The following is a 24,116-nucleotide window of genomic DNA, read 5'->3' on the forward strand; positions in this document are numbered from 1 at the left end:
GCGACAGGAAAGGATTCAAAGCTGTAATAGAAACGCAGCTTTCCTCGGTATAAACCTAGAAACTGGAAGTGCTCAATAAGCAGAGGTGGAAAAATGACCTCGCTCCAGACAGCTACCCACAGAACAAATGACTTATAAACCTGAAATCTAACCTCCCTTCTTCATAGCACTTTGGTCTCCATTTGTCCCAGGACAGGAAGCATGTCCCCCATAGCTTTCTTGCTTCAAAAATTCAAACCCATATCCCAAGATCATCCGGAAAGGAATTTTGCACAGACATCTCCTCACCCCAGTGCCTGCCTGGAACTCACTCAAGGTCACCAAACAACTTGGTTGTGAACCAACTGCCTTAACCTTCAAGGGGAGGGGAGATAGCTAGACTAGAAGACCAGAAGTGAAGGGGAAGTGGTGAGGACTTCACAAGGTTGGTCTGAAGGTTGGTCTGTGAAAGCTTGATCAGAAGCCAAGTCAGTGGTGGAAAGGGATGGCTTGGCCCAGGAAAGACCTGTGGGCTATGCTAGTTTCTAAAGAGATGACTATCCAGGAAGTAGGGTGGACAGAAGTTTGTGGAGGCATGGGGGAAACGGGACCTGGTTATGTTGTTATTCTTGGACTGTGAATTTTGCTGATGTAAACAGACTATTCTGTAAACCTAATGTCTATGTACAAATAATGAGTGTTAACACAGTAAAATGTTCAACGAAAAATCAAACTATCAGGGTTATATATTTTTTCCTCAATCAGTCTCATTTTCTCCATTTGGAGTAGGGGGGCTAGAATAGCACTGAGGCTTCCGGAGGCTTTCAATAAGCAAGGCATCTGGCTGGACAGCAGGTGAGCACCAGGGTTCAAATCGGCGTACATGAGCCTTAAGAAAATGGACTAGAGGCTGAGCCAAATCAGAGCAGGGTGGCCTTAGAGCAAGAGCAGTTTCCTAGATGGTTTTTATATTGCATCTGAAAACAGCCCTAGGCAGGAATATCATAATTTCAAGGCCAAATTAAATACCATCTTACCTACAATCTGCTTCCCCCAGAGGAACTGAAAGGTGAGGGGGACAGACCATTTCTGCATAATATACATACTTTCATTTACGAACATCTGGATACAGACTTTCTATACACACATTACCTATATAATAAAAATGTACATGGCATGAGTATATGTCACTGTATAAATATAGAGTTTTAGAAATCTTGAACCCGCGCTTCCTGTTCACATCAGTTTCTCCTCTTCTTCCTCCCCAGTCAGGTCCGTCATTTAAGAGTTGGACAAAAGGGACAAGTGTCATTTGTGTTGGTCTGGGCCCAGAATTTGATACACTGGAAAGAAAGAAAGACATACCTCAGGTTCATCAGGAAAGACGGAGGGAAGGAGGGGAGAGAGCGCTGTTAAGGTTCAACAGGTCTAAGGGATGTTTACTGAGTCAGAAAAGCTCACTGGGGGACTGGAAGGGCTGCTTCACTGGCTTTTACCGCCAGAAGAGTCTTCAGAGCAGGTGAACCTGATCTTGTTTTACAGGGAACATTAACAATCAGCTAATGACAGTGAGAAGCTGCTTCCTGCTGACTGTCTACAGACTTGCTCCTTCTTGCCATCTATTTAGCCTGAGATGAGCTTCCATCTCCTAATACCCATTGCCCTCAAATCTTATTCAGGATTTTCCCTTACCAAGAATTTAGATATAAATTCAGTTTCTACCTCTTAGAAAAACAAAATGAACAAAACAAAATAGTAAAAAAAAAAAAAAAAATCATCCCTGGTGCTAAGAGATTTAACTCTGTCTGGTACCATCATAAAAGACAGGAATAACTTGTCAGTTTGTGAAGCTAATCTCTAATAGGTCAGCCTTCCAACTATTTTATTAATGGAGTTACTAATCTCATATTCAGGTTCCCTATTCCATTCCTCTCATCTAAGCAAAGTCTCTTGGAAATGGTACGTCTGAAACAATGGTTAGATATGTATATCTTATTGTCAATTTTCCAAGGCAGTGACTATCGGTGTTCTAGTATGAACTGTTTACCCAGTCCAGTCCCCTACAGGGAATGGGGTAGAAGGAAGCTGGGAGAGCCTAGCTGCCAGTATTCTGAATTCTGCTGACATTTAAGCCACGGTTTACTGAAACCTTATGTTTAGATATTAACGATGAGCGTCAACACTGTACAATGTTCAAGAAAATTAAACGATCTCAGCTGTCAAAAAGAAAGAGTGGAAAAAAGAGGAAGGCATGCAGCACCCACCTCCTTGTGCAGCACATGGGTGCATGCCATTGGGTGCAGCTCACTGGGCTGGACAAGTTTCTGGCACATTAGACACAGTTTACAGGTGGCTGGAGCCTGTACAGCAGAGGAGGGACAGTCAAAAGAGTAAGGCACCTCTGGGCCTCCTTGCCTTATATGCCCATGATTCCATCTACTCTTTCCATGTAGCAAAAAGATTTTACACCAAAAGAAAGAAAAGTTCCAATACAGAGTACCTGCATTTTCCCAGCTGGGGCTGTCAACAACCCAGCTGAGAAGATGACGGCTTCTTCCTGCGCTCCACCTATAAACCCACTCCCTCCTCACCCCCAGCTTCTCCACATCCCAGTTTTCAAAGAATAGAGTCTTACATGTGAAGACCTCCCAGGATATGAAACTTGGGCAGAAGGCAAGAACATTGGGGTACTGATTTGGGCCAATGGAGCAGGGAACAGGGCCCGGATCCGACCAAGGGGCTGTGGGCAGAAACGTTGTCACAGTGAGGGAGGAACATCTGAGAAACAGGGCATTTAACAAAGAGAAGTCATTCATTTCCCAGCGCAGCAAAGGAAGAAAGCAGGCCAGATACCCCTGGCTGCAATGCTTCTTCCCACCCCAAATATTTCTGAAATCTACCTCTTCCCCAACATCTCAGCAGGTCTGAGTTCTCCGCCAAGTAGCTTTTCTTACCTGAGTACTTGCTGCCACCCGCTCGTGCTCTGCCAGTCGCGCAGCTACCAGCTGGATCAGCTCCTCCATGGTCAGACCTGCCATGGTGGTACGTGCTGTCTTGATCTGCTGAAGAATGTTGGTCATCTGGGCCCTAAGAAAGAAAAATGTTGAGGGGGAGAGATTCTATACTACACTCATGAGGAATATCTATGAAACCTCTCCTATTTTAACCCATAAACATTTCTCTGAAAAACACTTTTAAAATTAATCCTTAAAGATACTTACTTATTGCATTGTGGAAACCGAGTAAGCAGCTTCTCCAGAATCTTCTCCAGTTTGTCTACTGGTTGGGGCCGGGTAGTTTCAGTAGAAGCCTTAACACCACCCAAGCCTGGGGGAGGTGGGATGGAGGCGGCAGGGGGCACGTGTGGACCATGGGGGCCGACAAGGGAACCCAAGCCAGGGCTATTTCTCCCATGGGAGCCAGGAAGGGGTGGGGAAGGCTGGTTGGGCTGGGAAAGGGCAGGGTTCAGGATCGGGAAAGACAAGGAACGGGGATCTGCACTGGGCATAACCATGGGCATTGTGACCTGCCCAATGGAGAAAGGCATCCGAGGAGCCAGAGAGGGACTGGGTTGAAACACCTGAAGCATGAAGTCTGTCTGCAGAGGGGACGAGGTGGAAGACAAGTGGGAGAGAAAGAAAATGAAAGTTTAGGAAACTGGAGCAGAGATCAGTGAGCAACTGTTTCTTGTACCAAATAAGGATGGTCCCGATATCTTCATAAAAAGAACAAGTGAAAGACTCTAGGCTCTGCCACCAACACACAAAGGTAGACTCCCCAAAGCCAGTGCTCTTACCTCTGATGGGGGTGGAGGCAAAGTGGGAGTCGGGATCTGAGGAAGGCTGCTCAGCTTGGCTCCATTCCTCACTAGCTGGATATGACTATTAAATTGGTCCTAGAAAAGAGAGAAAAGCAAGAATTATCCTTTACTGCTAAGCAGAATGAGCCTGCCTAAAAAGAGAGCACCATCCTATATCAGGAAAGCAAGAGGAGTTGTAGAACAGGCCCTAAGGGCAATGCAAAAGGTCCTTCCCTATCACCAGAAGTGTTTAAGCACAGATTAACTCTGACTCAATGATCACGCATCACCACACTTACCCGAACATTCTTTTTCATTATCCGAACTCCATTCAGTCTTGTCTCCCACTCCTGTTTGGAACGAACTGTCTCTAGTGTTGGGGGAGTTGACCTTTCAAGAAACCAACAGTAATTTACAGAATTAAAGAAAACCCAATTCCTAACTCTCTGAGATAGCAGAACAGTAGCTGGCTAATGGGCCTGGAGAGAAGAGGTCGGAGCATGTGCAGGAGAAGGTCAAGGTTCTAAGCCGTTTGCCTCACTTTAACTCCAGCATCTTGCAGAACAAGTATTGGAGAAAGCGGACCAACCACAGAGAGAGGGCTCTTGTCTGGCTGAAAATGCCACGGGGGTCCTCAAAATTTCACGGCAGAAAGAGGAGAAATGACTGTATAAGAAACAAATCTCCAAAGACATTTGTTATGCTTGACAGCATAAGAGATACTGTTTATCCAATTGGAAATAATACAATAAAAAGTACAAAACTATAAGACTGTAGAAAGGGAAGAGTCAGAGAGTGAGGAAGTTTAGAGTATGGGAAGAGAAATCACTGAACAAATTACTATCATACAGAGATGACTCCCCGTGAAGACAGAATAAGTGCCAGACTAGCTGGCCCAGGGCTTCAAAACCTAAAAAGAAATGCCTCCAAAACACAAAACTGCAGGGCCATTAAGACCCCAGAAATGGAAGGTACTTACTTGAGGTAAGTAAGGTGCAGTTCTGCCTCTTTTTCTGCTTCTTCTAGTTTCAATACCAACAACTCTTTCCGACTCTCTAGTGATAAGATCTAAGGAAACCATACACACAAACACACACACACACTTTATTAATTTTACGTACACAAAGCTACCCTTAGATAGTTAAAACAATGCTTAGTGGCTCTACGGCATAATACTTAAATAGCTTAGTGTGCAGTATTGATGCTATACCAAAAGTACACACCATCTGGAAGCCCAAAATCAAGACCTTCAACATAGCTTCAACATAGCGGCTATTCTCACCTCTGCCTTCCAGGCACGTTCTGTCTCTTCCATAATGTTCCGATTTATTTCACCATCTTGATTCTTGAGTCTATCCAGTTCCATTTCCCACACTTCTCTGTAAGGTAAGAAGCCAAGAACAAGACTTAGGAGAGAAAGACAAGCTTGCTAAGGAACACCAAGGCGAAAGTAAAACCTGAAACTGGTCTACCTAGTATGTTAGAGGAAGTGTTACTCTAAGTATTAACTATAGATATATACAAATTATGTTTAAAGTGGTCTGAAATTGTATAATCACCCTATATTTGAAAGTAAAAATGTTCACATCTCCATTTGCTAAAATAAAGTTACCCAGAACAAAGTGCGTACTTAGAACCAAAACCCACTGAAGGCAGAATGTTCTTCTATGATCCAGGAGTGCTCAAATCAAAATGGCATTCCTCTGACTCCTTGTCTTTTGGTATGGGTACTGAAGAATGCAGGACTAAACCCAAAATACTTATCCCTAAGGCAGCAATCACTAATTCACTACTAACCACAGAGATACTGGCTTACTGATTTTCACACAACCTTAGCTATAGTAAACATTCTTCAAAAGGAAAAAATGTTGTCTTCATACCTCAGGACTTTTCCTTTCCATCAGTTTCCTTCATTCTTACACCAGCTCCCCAGCCCCATCCCTAGAGTGTAATATACACCCTTAGGATTAGGGTGACCAACTGTCCCAGTTTGCCCAGGGATGAGGGATTTCCCAGGATGTGGGGTGGTTGATCATTCTACTCAGGACCGAAGATGCCAACAAAGGCACAGAACCGGCAGAAGAATTTCCCTGTATTACACTTGACTGTAATGTAATGAGTTACATAGCTAAAAGCAACAGGATTACCCAGATCAGTGGACAGAATAGTATGGAGATGTGTACATTATTTTCACTGAATTTCTAAAAGGTGAAAATAAGAAGAAAAGATTGGGAAGGATTCTGTCTTAAAAAAATGTTCCCACTTTTCTACGGTGAGAGAAATAATTTTATTCATCTTCTGGTTTTTTTAGTAACCTTAAATATAATATGAAAGGAAAAAATCCACTTAACATAAGTGTTTCAGGTCCCTTTTTTCATTGTCCAGTTCTCCACACACCCCTGGCTAGCTATTTCATAAAGTACAAGTGTGTATGTCTGTGTGTCTCTTACACACACATTCATTTATTGATTCACTAACATCCGTCTGGCCCTCTGCTGACAAGGTCAACTCATGTAATAGATACAGCTAGGAGGGCATATTCTTCCTTCATCTCCATGTGTTGTCCTCTCCAAATAAACTTCCTGCCAGAGGAAGAATTCTCTAATAGTTCTTTTTTTTTCTTTCTCTAACAGTTCTTTAGACAAAGGTTTATAAGTAGATGTATTTTCCTAATACAGCACATATTCCTCAAGTGAAAAAATATATGAGGAGTCAGAATCCTCTTACCATAAGAATATGTGATATACGTTGAGGGGTCAATCAGCGGTCCATTTAGCCTGCTAGACACTCTGTGACGATGGGATGATTGTAGGAAAACATGGCTGCTGCTTTCTGTGAATGATGCTGTTCTTAAAGACTATCAGTGTTCATCGAACACCTCTAATTTTCATTAAATTCATTTATCAACTAGGGATTACAATTATATTAGAAAAATACTGCCACGTCCACAGGGGACATCCCACAAATTCACACACAGAAAAATCTTCTTCTTTGGGCATCTGGCAACATCTATCTCCTTGGGATCCAACAAGACAAAAGGAACTACTAGCAACCACAACAGAAATGGTTAAGGAATTCTTAAACAGTCATAAAAATGGTCAGCCTTACCATACGTTCACTAGCCTGTAAGATATGTAACAGATTTCACTTCACTAAGGGGTACTAACTGCAACCCATGCTAGAAAAAAAAAAATCAGTTGCCCATAGTAGACGCCCAAAAAATCCTTGATATAATAGAAACCACTGAGTATGTTTTAACTCTTTAAATGTTTGGTCTAATTTCTTTCAAGTCCCATGCTTCTGTTATTTTGCTTAGCTAGTTTAAAGAATCAATGGTTCCAATGAATAAATCCTACCAGACTGTACAAGTCTGACTTGTCCCAATACGTTTGCATACTTTAAAAAATTAATTTTGCTTTTCATCATGTAAATAATACAAATTATAAAAAATTTAGAAAATACAAAACAGAAAGAGTCTACTAATTCAAAACAATACATGCAAGGGCTTCCCTGGTAGCACAGTGGTTAAGAGTCCGCCTGCCAATGCAGGGGACACAGATTCAAGCCCTGGTCCGGGAAGATCCCACATGCGGCAGAGCAACTAGGCCTGTGCACCACAACTACTGAGCCTGCGAGCCACAACTACTGAGCCCATGTGCCACAACTACTGAAGCCCATGCGCCTAGAGCCTGCGCTCTGCAACAAGAGAAGCCACCGCAGTGAGAAGCCCGCGCACTGCAACAAAGAATAGCCCCCGCTCTCTGCAACTAGAGAAAGCCCGCTCATGGCAACAAAGACCCAATGCAGCCAAAAATAAATAAATAAATTAAACAAAACAAAAAAAACATGCACCCCAATGTTCATAGCAGCACTATTTACAATAGCCAAGACATGGAAGCAACCTAAGTGTCCACTGACAGATGAATGGATAAAGAAGATGTGTATATACACACACACACACACACACACACACACACACACACACACACACTGGATATTACTCAGTCATAAAAAAGAATGAAATAATGCCATTTGCAGCAACATGGATGGACCCAGAGATTACCACACTAAGTGCAGTAAGTCAGACAGAGAAAGGCAAATATCGTATATCACTTATATGTGGAAGCTAAAAAAAAAAAAAGATACAAATGAACTTATTTACAAAACAGAAACAAACTCACAGACATAGAAAATAAACTTATGGTTACCAAAGGGGAAAGGGGGAGGGAGGGATAAATTGGGAGCTTGGGATTAACAGATACATACTACTTTATATAAAGTAGTTAAACAAGGTCCTACTGTATAGCACAGGGAACTATATTCAATATCTTGTAATAATATATAATGGAAAAGAATCTGAAAAAGAATGCCCATACATACACACACACACATACACACACACGTAAAACTGAATCACTTTGCTGTACACCAGAAACTAACACAACATTGTAAGCCAACAATACTTCAATTTAAAAAAAAAAAACAGAAAGAGCCTAATACAGAGGTCCCAACTCTTCTACTTACTGGTTGTATGACCCTTGACAAGTTACTTAATCTTTCTAGGCCTCAGTTTCTTCATCTGAGAAACGAGTAGGACCTACATCATGCGACTGATGGGAGAGTTCACTGAGAAAACACACATGAAGAATTTAATATGGTGCCTAGCCCATGGGAAGCATCCAACAAATTGCTCTACAATTACAATTGCTCTACGCACAAAAAAATCATTATTATACTTCTTTTCAGTCTTTTAAAATAAATTTGTATATTTATATATGCATATGTAACATATAAATCCATTATATACGCTTTTCAAACAAAAACTGTGGTTTTTATCTTACTTTTTCATCCTAATGTATTTTTCCATATCATTAAGTATTCTTCAAAACTGTGATTTTTAAGTAACTATCCATTGTACATATATCCCATTATTGATTTAGGTATTCTCTTATTTTCAATTTCACAATTATAAATATTATAATGAGCATCTATCTGTGCATGTGTACTAACATAGGTTAATGATAAAAGTAATTAGATTTGAGAGGAAGCTTCTCACAGCAGTTAAAAGCACAGCTTCTGGAGCCAAACTAAACTCACAGTTCAAACCCAGACTATTACTATCTACTATCTGTGCAACCATTGGCAAGTTACTTAACCTTTGCCTCATTTTCCTAAAGAAAAATGGGGATAATAAAATAATCTACCTCTCATACAGAGCCATTATGCAGGTTAAATGAGTTAATACATGCAGAACATATAGGACAGTCTCTGCCATATAGTAAGAACTTAAGAAATGTTAGTTATCATTTGGATGTTAGAGAAACTAAAATACGTGAATACATTTTTTTCCACCAAAAGTGGTGGTAGCGATCAGGTGATTTTAATGCAGAGAAGCAGATGATAAGTGTCTTGTGAAATATTCTCAACAGTCAAAGACAGAACTAAAAATTAAGATGTTGAGTCCTCAGCTGAAATACCTTCCTTTCAGAATATATTATACTCTAAACAAGGCAAAAGGAAACAAAACAAATACCGGTGGATGCATTAATATAGATAGGAGTTGGCCGTCCTGAATTTGAGTTAGGTTATAAAAGTCTTTTCTCTGAACTGAAGCTAATACAAACCAATATATTGGGTGGGCCAAAAAGTTTATTTGGTTTTTTCCGTAAGATGGGTCCAGTAGCGCTTAGTTGTCTTTAACTTCATTCGAGATAATTTTGTTAGGCTGTATTGTGACTACTGTCATATCAGCATGCGTTTAAAAAAAAAACTTATCAAAATTGGTGAATTTTTGTGTAGCCATTTTAATATTGAAGATGGAAGAAAAAAAGCAACATTTTCGGCATATTATGCTTTATTATTTCAAGAAAGGTAAAAACACAACTGAAACCCAAAAAAAGATTTGTGCAGTGTATGGAGAAGGTGCTGTGACTGATCAAACGTGTCAAAAGCGGTTTGCAAAGTTTCATGCTGGAGATTTCTCACTGGACGATGCTCCGGTTGGGTAGACCAGGTGAAGCGGAGAGCAATCAAATCAAGACATTAATTGAGAACAATCAATGTTATACCACTCGGGAGAGAGCCGACATACTCAAAATATCCAAATCAAGCGCTGAAAATCATTCGCACCAAATGATTTTTGCACCACATCATTGGTTATGTTAATCACTTTGGTATTTGGGTTCCACGTAAGTTAAGCAGAAAAAAACCTCTTGACCATATTTCCACATGTGATTCTCTACTTAAACGTAACAAAAACGTTCCATTTTTAAAACAAATTGTGACAGGTGATGAAAAGTGGATACTGTACAATAAGGTGGAATGGAAGAGATCGTGGGGCAAGTGAAATGAACCACCATCAACCACATCAAAGACAGGTCTTCATCCAAAGAAGGTGATGTTGTGTATATGGCGGGATTGGAAGGGTCCTCTATTTTGAGCTCCTTCTGGAAAACCAAACGATTAATTCCAGCAAGTACTGCTCCCAATTAGACCAACTGAAAGCAGCACTCGATGAAAAGCATCCAGAATTAGTCAACAGAGAACACATAATCTTCCATCAGGATAACGCAAGACTGCTTGTTTCTTTGATGACCAGGCAAAAACCGTTACAGCTTGGCTGGGAAGTTCTGATTCATCTGCCGTATTCACCAGACATTGTACCTTCGGATTTCCATTTATTTCAGTCTTTACAAAATTCTCTTAATGGAAAAAATTTCAATTCCCTGGAAGACTAAAAGGTACCTGGACCAATTCTTTGCTCAAAAAGATAAAAAGTTTTGAGAAGATGGAATTATGAAGTTGCCTGAAAAATGGCAGAAGGTAGTGGACCAAAACGGTGAATATGTTGTTCAATAAAGTTCTTGGTGAAAATGAAAAATGTGTCCTTTATTTTTATTTAAAAACCAAAGGAACTTTCTGGCCAACCCAATAGAATGAATGAGATCAGACAAAAAGAGAAAAAACTTTACCCTGAGATGCACTGCAAAGTTTTTGTTTATGAGGCTAGAGTTCTTCCTTGATTCAATTTAACTCAACATCTACTAAGCAGCACAATGTCACATTTCTGCTAAAAGCTGGGGATATAAAGATGCCTAGTTCCTGCCCCCAAGCAGCTCACAATTCAGTAACTTTCCAAGTGAACAAAAGGAACAGGAAATTCTGGGCAGATCAAACAGCATATGCAAATGCCAAAGAGAAACAGAGCACCAAGCAGAGGAAATAGTCCAGGCAGTTCAGCAGGCAAGGGATATATAAGTAGTCTGGGCTGGGATACAGATGAGAGTGTCACTAGCAGAGATAGTAGTAGAAGCCCTAGGTATGGAAGAAATAATCTAGAACAGCAGTTTGCAAAACACAGTCCATGGTCCCCAAAACCCTTTGAGGGCCTGGTCTATGAAGCAAAATTAGTTTCATAATAACACTAAATTCATTTGCCTTTTTCTCTCTCATTCTTTCATGAGTCTACAGTGGAGTTTCCCTGAGACTACACAAAGTGTAACGAGATCATCACTCTGATGGCTAGTGGAATATATGCTTCTGTATTCTAACGTTTTCTAGCATTTTTTAAGGTAGTAGGTTTAGGGTATAATTTAAGGTATTTTCCTTCTCAGTACTTCTGTTTGTGCTCTTACAGCTATCTTTAGTTACACTTACTATAATCTCATTACTATTCAATAAATCATTACTGTAATATTTCAAAGTTCACACATCAGGTAGAAACAAGTACTTTTTGTTATTTTGTTTTACAATAACACTTCAAAAATTTTTGGAAAACTCTTCTCAATTTTTAAATTATATCTAAAATGTATTATTTTAGAGTTTATTTTTTTCTAAAATAAAAGAAAATTTATTTGTAATTTTTCATTTATATTTAAGAATGAATCATTGACTCCAAACAGGGAGATTAGAAGACTTACTTTTTCAACCCACAACTGCAATACATACATTTAAAGATACTAAAAAAGATGCAACTGGCCTAGAGTTATCTGACTCATGGAAAGGAAGAATCTACTCCAAAAAAACTAGGCAAAATTGTAAATATGAAACCAAAGTATGACAAGAGTCATCTTTCTCTTGACTTTATAGATGTTAATAATTTATCTTACTGTATCTTAGGCAACACAACATTTTCTAATTATATTATGCCAGTTAAGTTATAGTGACATTTTGAGATCAATCATTCAGAATTTAAAGAAAAAGTAGCTGAATATTTTAAATGCAGATGTGATGAATTCTTTACAAGTCTTAAAAATTGTTAACACCTTTCAAGTTAGAAATGAAAAAGCCACTGAAGCATCTTAGGGTAAGTTACTGTACTTCCTTAACTGGAGAAGCACGACTTGGTACAGGTGACATTGCTATATGCCTGCTGAATGAAGTCAGTAAAATAAATCATGGCAGTGCCCCTTTTTTAATGATATATTAATTCACCAAATTAAAGATTTTGCTGCAAATTTGAAGACTTGGTTAATAACTCATCTGCAGAATTGTAATTTTACTTTACAAATAGACGAATCCACAGACAAGACTAATCTTGCTATTTTGTTTACATTCATCTAGCATTGGCACCAACTAATCACTGAAGATGATGTCGTGTATGAATTCCTGGCAACAAACACAAGTGATGCTGACCTAATCCAAGATGAATAACTCTTTTGAATCTCATGGTTTATCTGAGAACAATTGTGTTGATACTTGCACTGCTCCTACTTGTATGAAAATTATAGTGGATACAAATATTGGCACCATACACAAATGAAGGCAGTGGCATCAAAATTATACTACTAGTCATTGTATTCTTTACTGCCACACACTTGCAGTTGGGAGTGGGGGGGCACTTTTACTTCAGGATGCCCTTGATGAAGCCATCAAAAGTAATAATCCTCTTAAATTTCAACCCTTAAATACATAACTGTTTAATATTCTGTTTATGAAATGCTACATGCCAAAATACAATGGTTGCCTTGAGGAAAAGCACATGTGAGACTGTTTGAGTTGAAACTTGAACTAGCCTCTTTTTTCATGAAAAATCATTTTTACTTAAAAGAACAACTGAGAAACTATGGTTATTTGAATTTGAGTACTTAGCAGACACGTTCTTGAAAAATGAACAAATTACTCTTGTTATTTCAAAGAAAACAACTGACAGTGTTTGTTGCCAACAATAACATTTGAGCTTTCAGGTAAAAATCAGAATTTTGGAAAGTCTGCATGGGCCACTGGGAGCTTGAAGGCTTCCCATTACTTAAAGACTATTCTGATGAGATCCACAGTGATATAAACAAATGTGATCCTTCTTTTTTTTTTCTTTTTCTTTTTTGGGCCACACCATGCGGCATGCGGGACTTTAGTTCCCTGACCAGGGATCGAACCTGTACCCCCTGCATTGACAGCAGGGAGTCTTAACCACTGGACCATCAAGGAAGTCCCAACAAATGTGATTCTTTAAACATTGTATAATAAAATGTATCAACACTTGGAAGAGCTGCATAACTCTGAAGCAATATTTTCCTAATTATCAATGCATTGTTTTACCAAATCAATGATGGGGCCCACTTGGAACCCACGAATTGGTATAAAGATTATTTTAAGATGAAAATACTTGTAGACTTCCAGGGTGGTGCAGTAGTTAAGAATCTGCCTGCCAATGCAGGGGACACAGATTCGTCTGGGAAGATCCCACATGCCACGGAGCAACTAAGCCCGTGCACCACAACTACTGAGCCTGTGCCCTAAAGCCCGTGTGCCACAACTACTGAACCCACGTGCTGTAACTACTGAAGCCCGCACACTTAGAGCCTGTGCTCCACCACAAGAGAAGCCACCGCAATAAGCCCGCGCACCGCAACGAACAGTAGCCTCCGCTCGCCACAACTAAAGAAAGCCTGCACAGAGCAACAAAGACCCAATGCGGCCAAAAAAATAAAAAATAAAATGAAACAACAACAAAAAGATGAAAACATTTGAGATTCAACAGACACAGGAAAGAAAGCCTTCTCAGAGCTTTCTCTAGCTAACAGCAGCAATTTCTGGGAAATAAGACTGTCCTAAACACCTCTTCAGGGCAGAGCTACTCCCAGAAGAAAGAATGTGAATAAAACCTACCCTCAATCTCTTCTCCAGTGGAATTTTATGGCCCTGAAGGAGACGGAAAAACTATTCATACCTGTACATATAAATATTATCACAAATTTAAACTCCTGCTTGTTCTCCTGAAAACCCATTTATCCTTCCAAAAGTCCAGAAAGTGTCCTTTCTCCCCCACTTTAAGAAGTCATTTGTTCTCCCATAAGCCCCAGATTCTAACTATTCCTTTGAGCTACTCATTGCTGAATTATTTCACTATATGCATGTTGCATGCATAAACTGGGTTTTTTCTCCTTACTCTGTCCTTTGTCAGGTTAATTCACAGGCCTCAGAAATTGAACTTACTAGGATAGAGGGAAAAGGTTTTCCTTCCCTAGCCAACACAGTTAAAAGATCCACTCAAAGTGCAAGTTAAGACAATGAATTTTAATAAAACAGTACAAAATCACTGAAGTGGTTTCAGTTTCCACGATGCAACGAAACTTTAAGAAACTATCATCTGTCAAGTTTTGGAGCACTGTCAAAGAAGAATATTCACAGTTATCTAAAAAGTCTATTAAAATACTCCTTGCTTTTCCAACTGCATACCTGCATATCACTAGATTTTCTTCCTGTACTTTAACCAAAACAACATATTGCAGGAGATTATATGCAGAGGTAGATAGGAGGATTAAGCTTGTTCCATTAAAGAGGCTTACAAAAATGTAAACAATGTCATTCTTCTAACTAAACTGATTTTTTCTTTTTTCGGTTAGGCAAAGATTTCTTGGGACACAAAATGCAGGAACCACAAAAGAAAAAACTGGTAAACTGGACGTCATCAAAATTTAAATTTTTGGAAATAAAAGAAATTCAAATTGGAAAGGAAGGAGTGAAACTGTCACTGTTTGCAGATGACATGATACTATACATAGAAAATCCTAAAGATGCCACCAGAAAGCTACTAGAGCTCATCAATGAATTTGGTAAAGTTGCAGGATACAAACTTAATATATAGAAATCTGTTCCATTTCTATTCACTAACAAGGAAATATCAGAAAGAGAAATTAAGGAAACAATCCCATTTATTACCATCACATCAAAAAGAATAAAATACCTAGGAATAAACCTACCCAAGGAAGCAAAAGACCTGTACTCCAAAAACTATAAGACACTGATGAAAGAAAATGAAGAAAACACAGATAGAAAGATATACCGTGTTCTTGGATTGGAAGAATCAATACTGTTAAAATGACAATACTACCCAAGGCAATCTACAGATTCAATGCAATCTCTATCAAAATACCAAGGGCATTTTTCACAGAACTAGAACAAATAAATTTAAAATTTGTATGGAAACACAAAAGACACTGAATAGCTAAAACAATTTTGAAAAAGAAGGTCAGAGCTGGAGGAATCACGCTTCCTGACTTCAGACTATACTACAAGCCTACAGTAATCAAAACAGTATGGTACTGGCACAAAAACAGACCCATAGATTAATGGAACTGGATAGAGAGCCCAGAAATAAACTCACACACTTATGGTCAATTAATCTATGACAAAGGAGGCAAGAATATACAATAAAGAAAAGACACTCTCATCAATAAGTGGTGCTGGGAAAACTGGACAGCTACATGTAAAAGAATGAAATAAGAACATTCTCTAACACCACATACAAAAACAAACTCAAAATGGGTTAAAGACCTAAATGTAAGACCAGATACTATAAAACTACTAACGCAGGGGTCCCCAACCCCCGGTCTGCGGCCTGCTACTGGTGCATGGCCTGTTAGGAACCGGGCCACACAGCAGGAGGTGAGCAGTGGGTGAGTGAGTGAAGCTTCATCTGCCATTCCCCAATGCTCTCATTACTGCCTGAACCATCCCCCCCACCCCAATGGACAAAATGTCTTCCATGAAACCGGTCCCTGGTACCAGAAAGGTTGGGGACCACTGTCCTAGAGGAAAACACAGGTAGAACACTGTATGACATAAACTGCAGTAATATTTTTTTTTGGATCCATCTACTAAGTAAAGGAAATAAAAGCAAAAATAAACAAACAGGACCTAATTAAATTTAAAAGCTTTTGCATGGCAAAGGAAACCACCAAGAAAATGAAAAGACAACCTACTGAATGGGAGAAAATATGTGAAAAGGATATAACCAATATGGGATTAATATCCAACATACATAAACAGCTTATACAACTCAACATCAAAACAAATAAACAACCCAATTAAAAAATGGGCAACGTGTGCCACAACTACTGAGCTTGTGCTCTAGAGCCCGTGAGCCACAACTACTGAGCCTGCGTGCCACAACTACTGAAGCCCGTGCTCCTAGAGTACATGCTCCGCAACAAAGAGAAGCCACTGCAATGAGAAGCCCATGCACCACAATGAAGAGTAGCCCCCACTCACTGCAACTAGAGGAAGCTCGCGCACAGCAATGAAGACTCAACACCGCCAAAAATAAATAAATAAATAAATTTATTTTTTTTTAAAAAAAAGGGGCAAAAGAACTGAATAGACATTTTTCCAAAGAGGAAATGCAGATGGCCAAGAGGCACATGAAAAGATGCTCAACATCACTAATCATCAGAGAAATGAAAATCAAAACCATAATGAGATATCACTTCACACCTGTCAGAATGGCTGTCATCAAAAAGAACACAAATAACAAATGTTGGTGAGGATGCAGAGAAAAGGGAACCCTCATACACTGTTGGTGGGAATGCAAGTTGGTGCAGCCAATTTCCATCTGTGGAAAACAGTATGGAAGTTTCTCAAAAAACTAAAAGTAGAACTATCATATGGCCTGGCAATTCCACTCCCAGGTATATATCCAAAGAAAAACAAAAACACTAATTCGAAAAGATACATGTACACCAACGTTCATAGCAGCATTATTTACAATTGCCAAGATATGGAAGCAACCTAAGTGTCCATCAACAGATGAATGAGGGCTTCGCTGGTGGACACAGGTTCAAGCCCTGGTCCAGGAAGATCCCACATGCCACAGAGCAACTAAGCCCATGCACACAACTACTGAGCCTGTGCTCTAGAGTCTGTGAGCTACAACTACTGAGCCCGTGAGCCACAACTACTGAGCCTGTGTGCCACAACCACTGAAGCCTGTGTGCCTAGAGCCCATGCTCCACAACAAGAGAAGCCACCACAATGAGAAGCCCGCGCACCGCAACGAAGAGTAGCCCCCGCTCACGGCAACTAGAGAAAGCCTGTGTGCAGCAACAAAGACCCAACGCAGACAAAAATAAATAAATAAATAAATTTTAAAAAATCTTAATTTCAGAAAATATTTTTTAAAAAAACAGATGGGGGCTTCCCTGGTGGCGTAGTGACTGAGAGTCCGCCTGCCGATGCAGGGGACGCGGGTTCATGCCCTGGTCCGGGAGGATCCCACATGCCGCAGAGCGGCTGGGCCCGTGAGCCATGGCTGCTGAGCCTGCGCGTCCGGAGCCTGTGCTCCGCAACGGGAGAGGCCACAACAGTGAGAGGCCCGCGTACCGCAAAACAAACAAACAAAAAAACAGATGAACAAATAAAGAAGATGTGGTATATATTCTAGCTATCTATATTCTATATATATATAGAATACTACTCAGCCGTAAAGAAGAATGAAATTTTGCCATCTGCAGCAACACAGATGGACTTGGAGGGCATTATGCTTAGTGAAATAAGTCAGACAAAGACAAATACACTGTGTAATATCACTTACATGTGGAATCTAAAAAATACAACTAGTGAATATAGCAAAAAAGGAGTAGACTCACAGATACAGAGAACAAACTAGTGATTGCCAGTAAGGGGAGGGGGGCAATATAAGGATGGGGGAGTGGGAAGTACAAACTATTGGGTGTAAGATAGGCTACAAGGATGTACTGTACTACACGGGGCATAGAGCCAATATTTTGTAATAACTGTAAATGAAGTGTAACCTTTAAAATTGTATAAAAAATAAATTTTTTTTAAAAATTAAACTTTTGCATTTCAAAAGACACTGCTACAAAATGCAAAGCAAGTTATATACTGGGAAAAATATTTGCAAAACGCATATCTGATAAAAGGACCTGTATTGACAATACTCAATAAGAAAACATGTTTTTAAATGGGTAAAATATTCAAATAAATACTTCACCAAAAAAGAACAACAAATGGCAGACATGCACATGAAAAGATGTTCAACATCAACAGTCATTAGGAAAATGTTGGAACTTCCCTGGTGGCGCAGTGGTTAAGACTCTGTGTGCCCAATGCAGGTGGCCGGCAAGCTGTAACTAAGAAGCCCGTGAGCCGCAACTAAGGAGCCCATGTGCTGCAACTAAGGAGTTGGCGAGCAGCCACTAAGGAGCTTGCCTGCCAAAACCAAGACTGGGCACAACCAAATCAATGAATTAAAAAAAAAAATAGTTGGGGCTTCCCTGGTGGCGTAGTGGTTGAAAGTCCACCTGCTGATGCAGGGGACACGGGTTCGTGCCCCGGTCCGGGAAGATCCCACACGCCACAGAGCGGCTGGGCCCGTGAGCCATGGCCGCTGAACCTGTGCGTCCGGAGCCTGTGCTCCATAACGGGAGAGGCCACAACGGTGAGAGGCCCGCGTACCACACACACACAAAAAAAGTTATTAGAAAAGTGCAAATTAAAACCACAATGAGATACTACTAAACGCTTATTAGAATGGCTAAAACTAAAAAGACTGATAACACCAAGTACTGGTGAGGATACAGAGTAACCAGAACACTTATGCATTGCTGGTGGGAATGCCAAATAGTAAAGCAACTTTGGAAAACAGTTTGCCAGTTTCTTATGTTAAGCAAACATATGGTCCAGCGATTCCACTCCTAAGTACTTACTCAAGAGAAAAGAAACATGTCCACATAAAGACTTGTACTTGAATATTCAGAGTAGCTTTATTTATAACAGACAAAAAATGGAAACAACTCAAATGTCCATCAACTAGTAAATAAACTTGGTATAATCTTATAAGTAAATGCTACTCAGCAGTAAAGAGGAATTAAATTACTGATACATGCAAAAACATAGATAAACTGCAAAAGCTTTATCTTAAATAAGAAACAGACAGAAAAGGCTATATATTCTATGTTCTATTTACATAAAGTTGTAGAAAAGGCAAAAGCTACACTGAGAGAAAGCAGACCAGTGGTTGCCAATGGCTCAGGATAGAGGAGGCAATTGATTCCAAAGAGTCAGGAAGAAGCTTTCTGGAGTAACGGAAATATTTCATACCATGATTGTGGTGGTAGTTATACAACAGTATACATTTGTCAAAATTCATCATTTAAAATGGGTGAATTTTATTGCACCGTGTGGTACCTGCATTCAGCAGTTTATTCTGCTGGGAGTTCAAAGGACAATGCTAATATAAATTCAGTATCTGGCATCATCGTTTTTCTTGGCTTTGTGCATGTTAAACCTGGTATTTTTACTGATACAGTATTCCTATAGTTTCTCATACTGTTCAGTTTGACATACTCTTCAATAGGAACTGATGCTTCTCTTTTTCTAGAGTGTCTAAAATTCAGAACCAGGCTGATCCATCTTGTCTGACCCTAAACATGGTCCTAAAGTAAACTGCTTGAGAAAACTGGATCCCAAAGATTACACGTGGGGAATTTTTGAAGTGTGTCCATATTTCATTAGAGAGCAAAGAAGCCCAACTGAAAAAATTGTGGCAAGACTGACTGACAATGATAACTGTGGATTGGGCAAAAATTCTTGAAAGGACTATCTTGAAGAGTATGACCCAAACACTAGGTTATGGAATAACCTAGAGATTAAAGGTTAATGCTCTGTAAGTTGAGAACCGGTGTTCTATATAATAGACAAATTGCTTATCAAAGAGTTTTTAAATTTTAAGTAGAAAATATAAAGAGGGCTTTAAAAATTGGTAAGAAAGTGAGTCAACAGTGCCCAAAGGAGAGCCCAGTAACTGTGTCATTGGGAGCTGCTAGGAGAGTGGCCCATGGAGAGGGGCCGATCACCTTCCTATGACCTGGATGCTCTTCTCTCCAGATCCCAGACCTGGCTTCAAGCACCATCCACCTGCCCGAGAACCCTCCCTGGTCTACTCTGTAACTCCTTTAAATTGTGTGCTCAGCTTTCCTTAGTAAGCCTAGCAATGAGAGGAAAAAAATGAATTCTTTTTCTGGGAGAATCAGGGAGACATGGATAATAATAGGCACTAAAAATCTTTATGGAATGGGACACTGAGGACATAACTATAGCAGAAAGGTCAGTGACAGCTGACAAGTGGCAAGGAAATACTTAGTTAGGGAAAACGAAATCACTGCCTTCTATACCAAGGCAGGGTTTATCTGCTTCACCTGTTCCTAAATAAGCATGTTAATTCTGGGGGAGGATCGTAAGAAATACTTGTAGACAAAAGTTTAAAAACATGTAACCAACCAGGAGTAAAAAGAAGATAAATCTGGTGTGACTTTTCATTTACTGTTAGCAGAGTTAAGACAATGATCACATTTAAGTATTGTGTGGACTAGAAATTTACCCTGGCATCATGCATTGACATTTTTTTGGTCATTTTAACATAGCTTACTTATGTAGAACAATTTTGGCAGTATATCTTCAGTCACAGGTAAGACTGTAGGTGGTGAGATCGTAGACAAGCAGTTACCTAAATTTAGTGTTTACATTTTTGATGTTTTTCACTTATTGGATTTTTATTAATATGCTGACTAGTTTATCTACTTGACCAGTCGTTGCATTAAAAAGTTGCTCTTTGGGGTTTCATTGCCTTGATGTTTGAGTGTAATCTAACATTTTCACAAAGTGTTTATTTTGCATGACCTTAACAAATGTTTTAACCAATTAAAAAAGAAAGCAGGATGTTGTTGACACTGTATGTTGAAATGTTAACATTTTAGTACTTACAGTGTTTATCAGTCTGCAGTATTGTGTAATTAGTAATTATTTCAGGGGCGATACTTCGTTCCTTTTCACGTGAGTAGATGCAGTATAATATCACTGTATACTGTATCACTGTATTCTTTAGATTGAGAAAACAATACAAAAGTTGCATGCTAAAAAAAAAAACCCACTAAGGTGCTTGGCAGTGGGTGGAATCAGAAAATGTGAAATTTCTCAAAAACTTATTGACTTAAATAATTTTGCCTATGTTACACATTAAAAAAAAAAAAAGAAAAACTTTACCCTTTTTCTTTTCTTTTCTTTTCTTTTTTTCCTTTTTTGGCTGCATCACATGGCATGTGGGATCTTAGTTCCCTGACCAGGGATTGAACCCACGGCCCCTGCAGTGGAAGCATGGAGTCTTAACCACTGGATCACCATGGAAGTCCCCAAACTTTACACTTTTTGTAGGAAAAAAAACGGTGTATTTTACATAAAGTATACCTCCTTAAAACTGAATTTAAAACAAGAATTTACAACCTCCCCTTCAAGGCCACTGCCCTAAACCTGCTCCACTTCCTATATTCATCATCTCTGCCATTCCAGCCATCTCACTGTCACTACTCCTCTTCTCCCTCTAACAATCAACAAATCTCAGCAATCCTACCTCAGAATACCCCTCCTTTCTCTTTCGCTGCCACTGAGATCAGGCCCTCATTTTATCTTGTTAAAACTGTCTTCCTGACATAAGTTTATCTGCACTTTAGCACATCTAGCGTAATGCAGCCACAGTCGTCCTTCTAAAAATTAAATCTGGAGAGTTTCCACTTCCACTAAGGGCAGAGTTGCTCCTAATAGACCAACCATTTCTGCAGATAAAAAACTATAGATTCGGGCTTCCCTGGTGGCACAGTGGTTGAGAATCTGCCTGCTAATGCAGGGGACACGGGTTTGAGCCCTGGTCTGGGAAGATCCCACATGCCGCGGAGCAACTAGGCCCGTGAGCCACAACTACTGAGCCTGCGCAGCTGGAGCCTGTGCTCCGCAACAAGAGAGGCCACGATAGTGAGAGGCCCACGCACTGCGATGAAGAGGGGCCCCCGCTTGCCGCAACTAGAGAAAGCCCTCGCACAGAAACTAAGACCCAACACAGCCAAAAATAAATAAATTAATTAATTAAAAAAAAAAAATCTAGTGGTTTTCAAAGTGTTGTCCTGGACCAGCACCTGGGAATCATAAATTCTTTAAAAAAAACAAAAACAAAAAACTATAGATTCTACACAAAATGTAAAAAAACACCTATCTAAAGATACTAAAGGGGGCTTCCCTGGTGGCACAGTGGTTGAGAGCCTGTCTGCCGATGCAGGAGACACAGGTTCGTGCCCTGGTCTGGGAAGATCCCACATGCCGCGGAGCGGCTGGGCCAATGAGCCATGGCCACTGAGCCTGTGCGTCCGGAGCCTGTGCCCCGCAACGGGAGAGGCCACAACAGTGAGAGGCCCGTGTACCGCAAAAAAAAAAAAAAGATACTAAAGAACAAACAAAAACCAGGAGAAGACCTGACAACTGGAAGAAGTAAATACCACTATTGTTTCCTGTTTTCTTAATGGCTATTCATCTTTCACCTAAGGACAAACCCCAGACAGCTCTGTGCTGATGACTAAAACTGAGATAGAAGCCTTGCAGTCTTACCAGCTCAAGAGCCAAAGGACAAAACTGGGAGCTACCATAACAGCTAGAAAATGAGGGAGAAATCCCCAAAAGATAAAAGCCACAAATGGGGAACCCCCAATTCTGCATATAAATCTATCTAAATCTCTGGATGATCCCTGAACCACGCATGCACAGAAGAGACTCCAAGGAACCCATCTACAGATAAATGAACTCAACAGAGACCACAGCTGCTGCCCACCAAACATGTATGTATGATGTTTAAGCCCAACCAAGGAAATAGCCTGATAAAACAAATTTAAACAAACAAACCACAAGATTTAATGGAGGAATACAACAGAATCCAGAGTCTCTACAATGTATTATTCACAATATTCAGGATTCAACCCTAAATTACCAATGTACAAAGAAACAGGAAAAGCAGGGTCTGCAAACTATGGTCTGTAGATCAAACCCAGACTGCTATCTATTTTTGTAAATGAAGTTTTATTGGAACACAGCCATGCTCATTTTGCTTACTTACTGTCTATGGCTGCTTTCATGCTACAACAGCAGAGCTGAGTAGCTGTGACAGGTGGTCTGCAAAGCCTCAAGTATTTACTATATGGCAGTTAATCCCTTCCCTCTACCCTGAGCCACTGGCAACTGATCTGCTTTCTCTCACTACAGTTTTGTCTCTTCTAGAACTTCACGTAAATAGAATCATACAGTGCATACCTTTTGCGTCTAGTTTCTTATTTAGAATAATGCTTTTGATTCTAACTCCTGGTCAAGAAAAAAGGCAATCAATAGAAAGGACTCCAAGGAGACCAAGATGTTGGAATTAGCAGGTAAAGATTTAAGGCATCTATTTTAACTATGCAAAAGAACATAAAGGAAAAAATATGCTCACAAGGAGTGAACATATAAGAACTCTTCACGGAGAAATAGAAACTATAAAAAAGACTAAACTGAAATGAAAGAACTGAAAAATACAATACTGGAAATATAAAATTCAATGCATGGGCTTAATAGACTGGAAATGATATAATAAAAAGTAAACTTGAAGACACATCAAGAGAAATTATCCAATATGCTGAACAGAGTAAAAAAGAATTGGAGGGCTTCCTGGTGGCACAGTGGTTAAGAATCCGCCTGCCAATGCAGGGGACACAGGTTCAAGCCCTGGTCCGGGAAGATCCACATGCCACAGGGCAACTAAGCCCGTGTGCCACAACTACTGAGCCTGCACTCTAGAGCCTGCAAGCCACAACTACTGAGCCCACGCGCCTACAGCCTATGCTCAACAAGAGAAGCCACTGCAATGAGAAGGCCGCGCACCGCAATGAAGAGTAGCCCCCACTCGCCGCAACTAGAGAAAGCCTGTGCCCAGCAACGAAGACCCAACGCAGTCAAAAATAAATATTAAAAAAAAAGAATTGGAAAGAAATGAAAGAGCCCCCATGAGCTATAGGACAATATCAAAAGTTCTAACACATGTGAAAGTGGAGTCCCAGAAGGAAAGGAGGGAATGGGACAGGAAAAATATTTGAAAATTATGTCAAAATTTCACAAATTTGGTGAAATACATAACTTTACAGAATAAGCAGCTGAGAAAACCCCAAACAGGTAAAACAGGAAGAAAGCCACACCTGGGAAAATCAAAGTCAAACTGCTGAAAACCAAGGATAGAAAACATTGAAAGAAACCA

The 24,116-nt window shown here is 39.9% G+C and overlaps 1 protein-coding gene across 3 annotated transcripts in view; it reads right to left on the bottom strand.

The window, feature by feature from the left end:
* Nucleotides 1–1,184: 1,184 nt before the first annotated feature.
* The window catches only part of RNF214 (ring finger protein 214), a 50,111-nt gene continuing 27,179 nt past the window's right edge, over nt 1,185–24,116 (bottom strand). For 2 of the 3 annotated variants that reach the window (XM_082659384.1, XM_082659383.1), the window contains exons 7-15: nt 5,061–5,157; nt 4,758–4,846; nt 4,078–4,168; nt 3,776–3,874; nt 3,201–3,577; nt 2,934–3,066; nt 2,615–2,719; nt 2,244–2,339; nt 1,185–1,322 (exon numbers count right to left, since the gene is read on the bottom strand). In XM_082659384.1, coding sequence (XP_082515510.1) covers nt 1,257–1,322; nt 2,244–2,339; nt 2,615–2,719; nt 2,934–3,066; nt 3,201–3,577; nt 3,776–3,874; nt 4,078–4,168; nt 4,758–4,846; nt 5,061–5,157 — 1,153 coding nt within the window. In that variant the 3' untranslated portion in view covers nt 1,185–1,256. Of the gene's footprint in view, nt 1,323–2,243; nt 2,340–2,614; nt 2,720–2,933; nt 3,067–3,199; nt 3,578–3,775; nt 3,875–4,077; nt 4,169–4,757; nt 4,847–5,060; nt 5,158–24,116 lie in introns of those variants that run through there. The other variant, XM_082659385.1, reaches the window with a different exon arrangement.

This window comes from Grampus griseus (genome assembly GCF_964374135.1).
Source record: "Grampus griseus genome assembly, chromosome: 8".
In the NCBI taxonomy this organism is placed as follows: domain Eukaryota; kingdom Metazoa; phylum Chordata; class Mammalia; order Artiodactyla; family Delphinidae; genus Grampus; species Grampus griseus.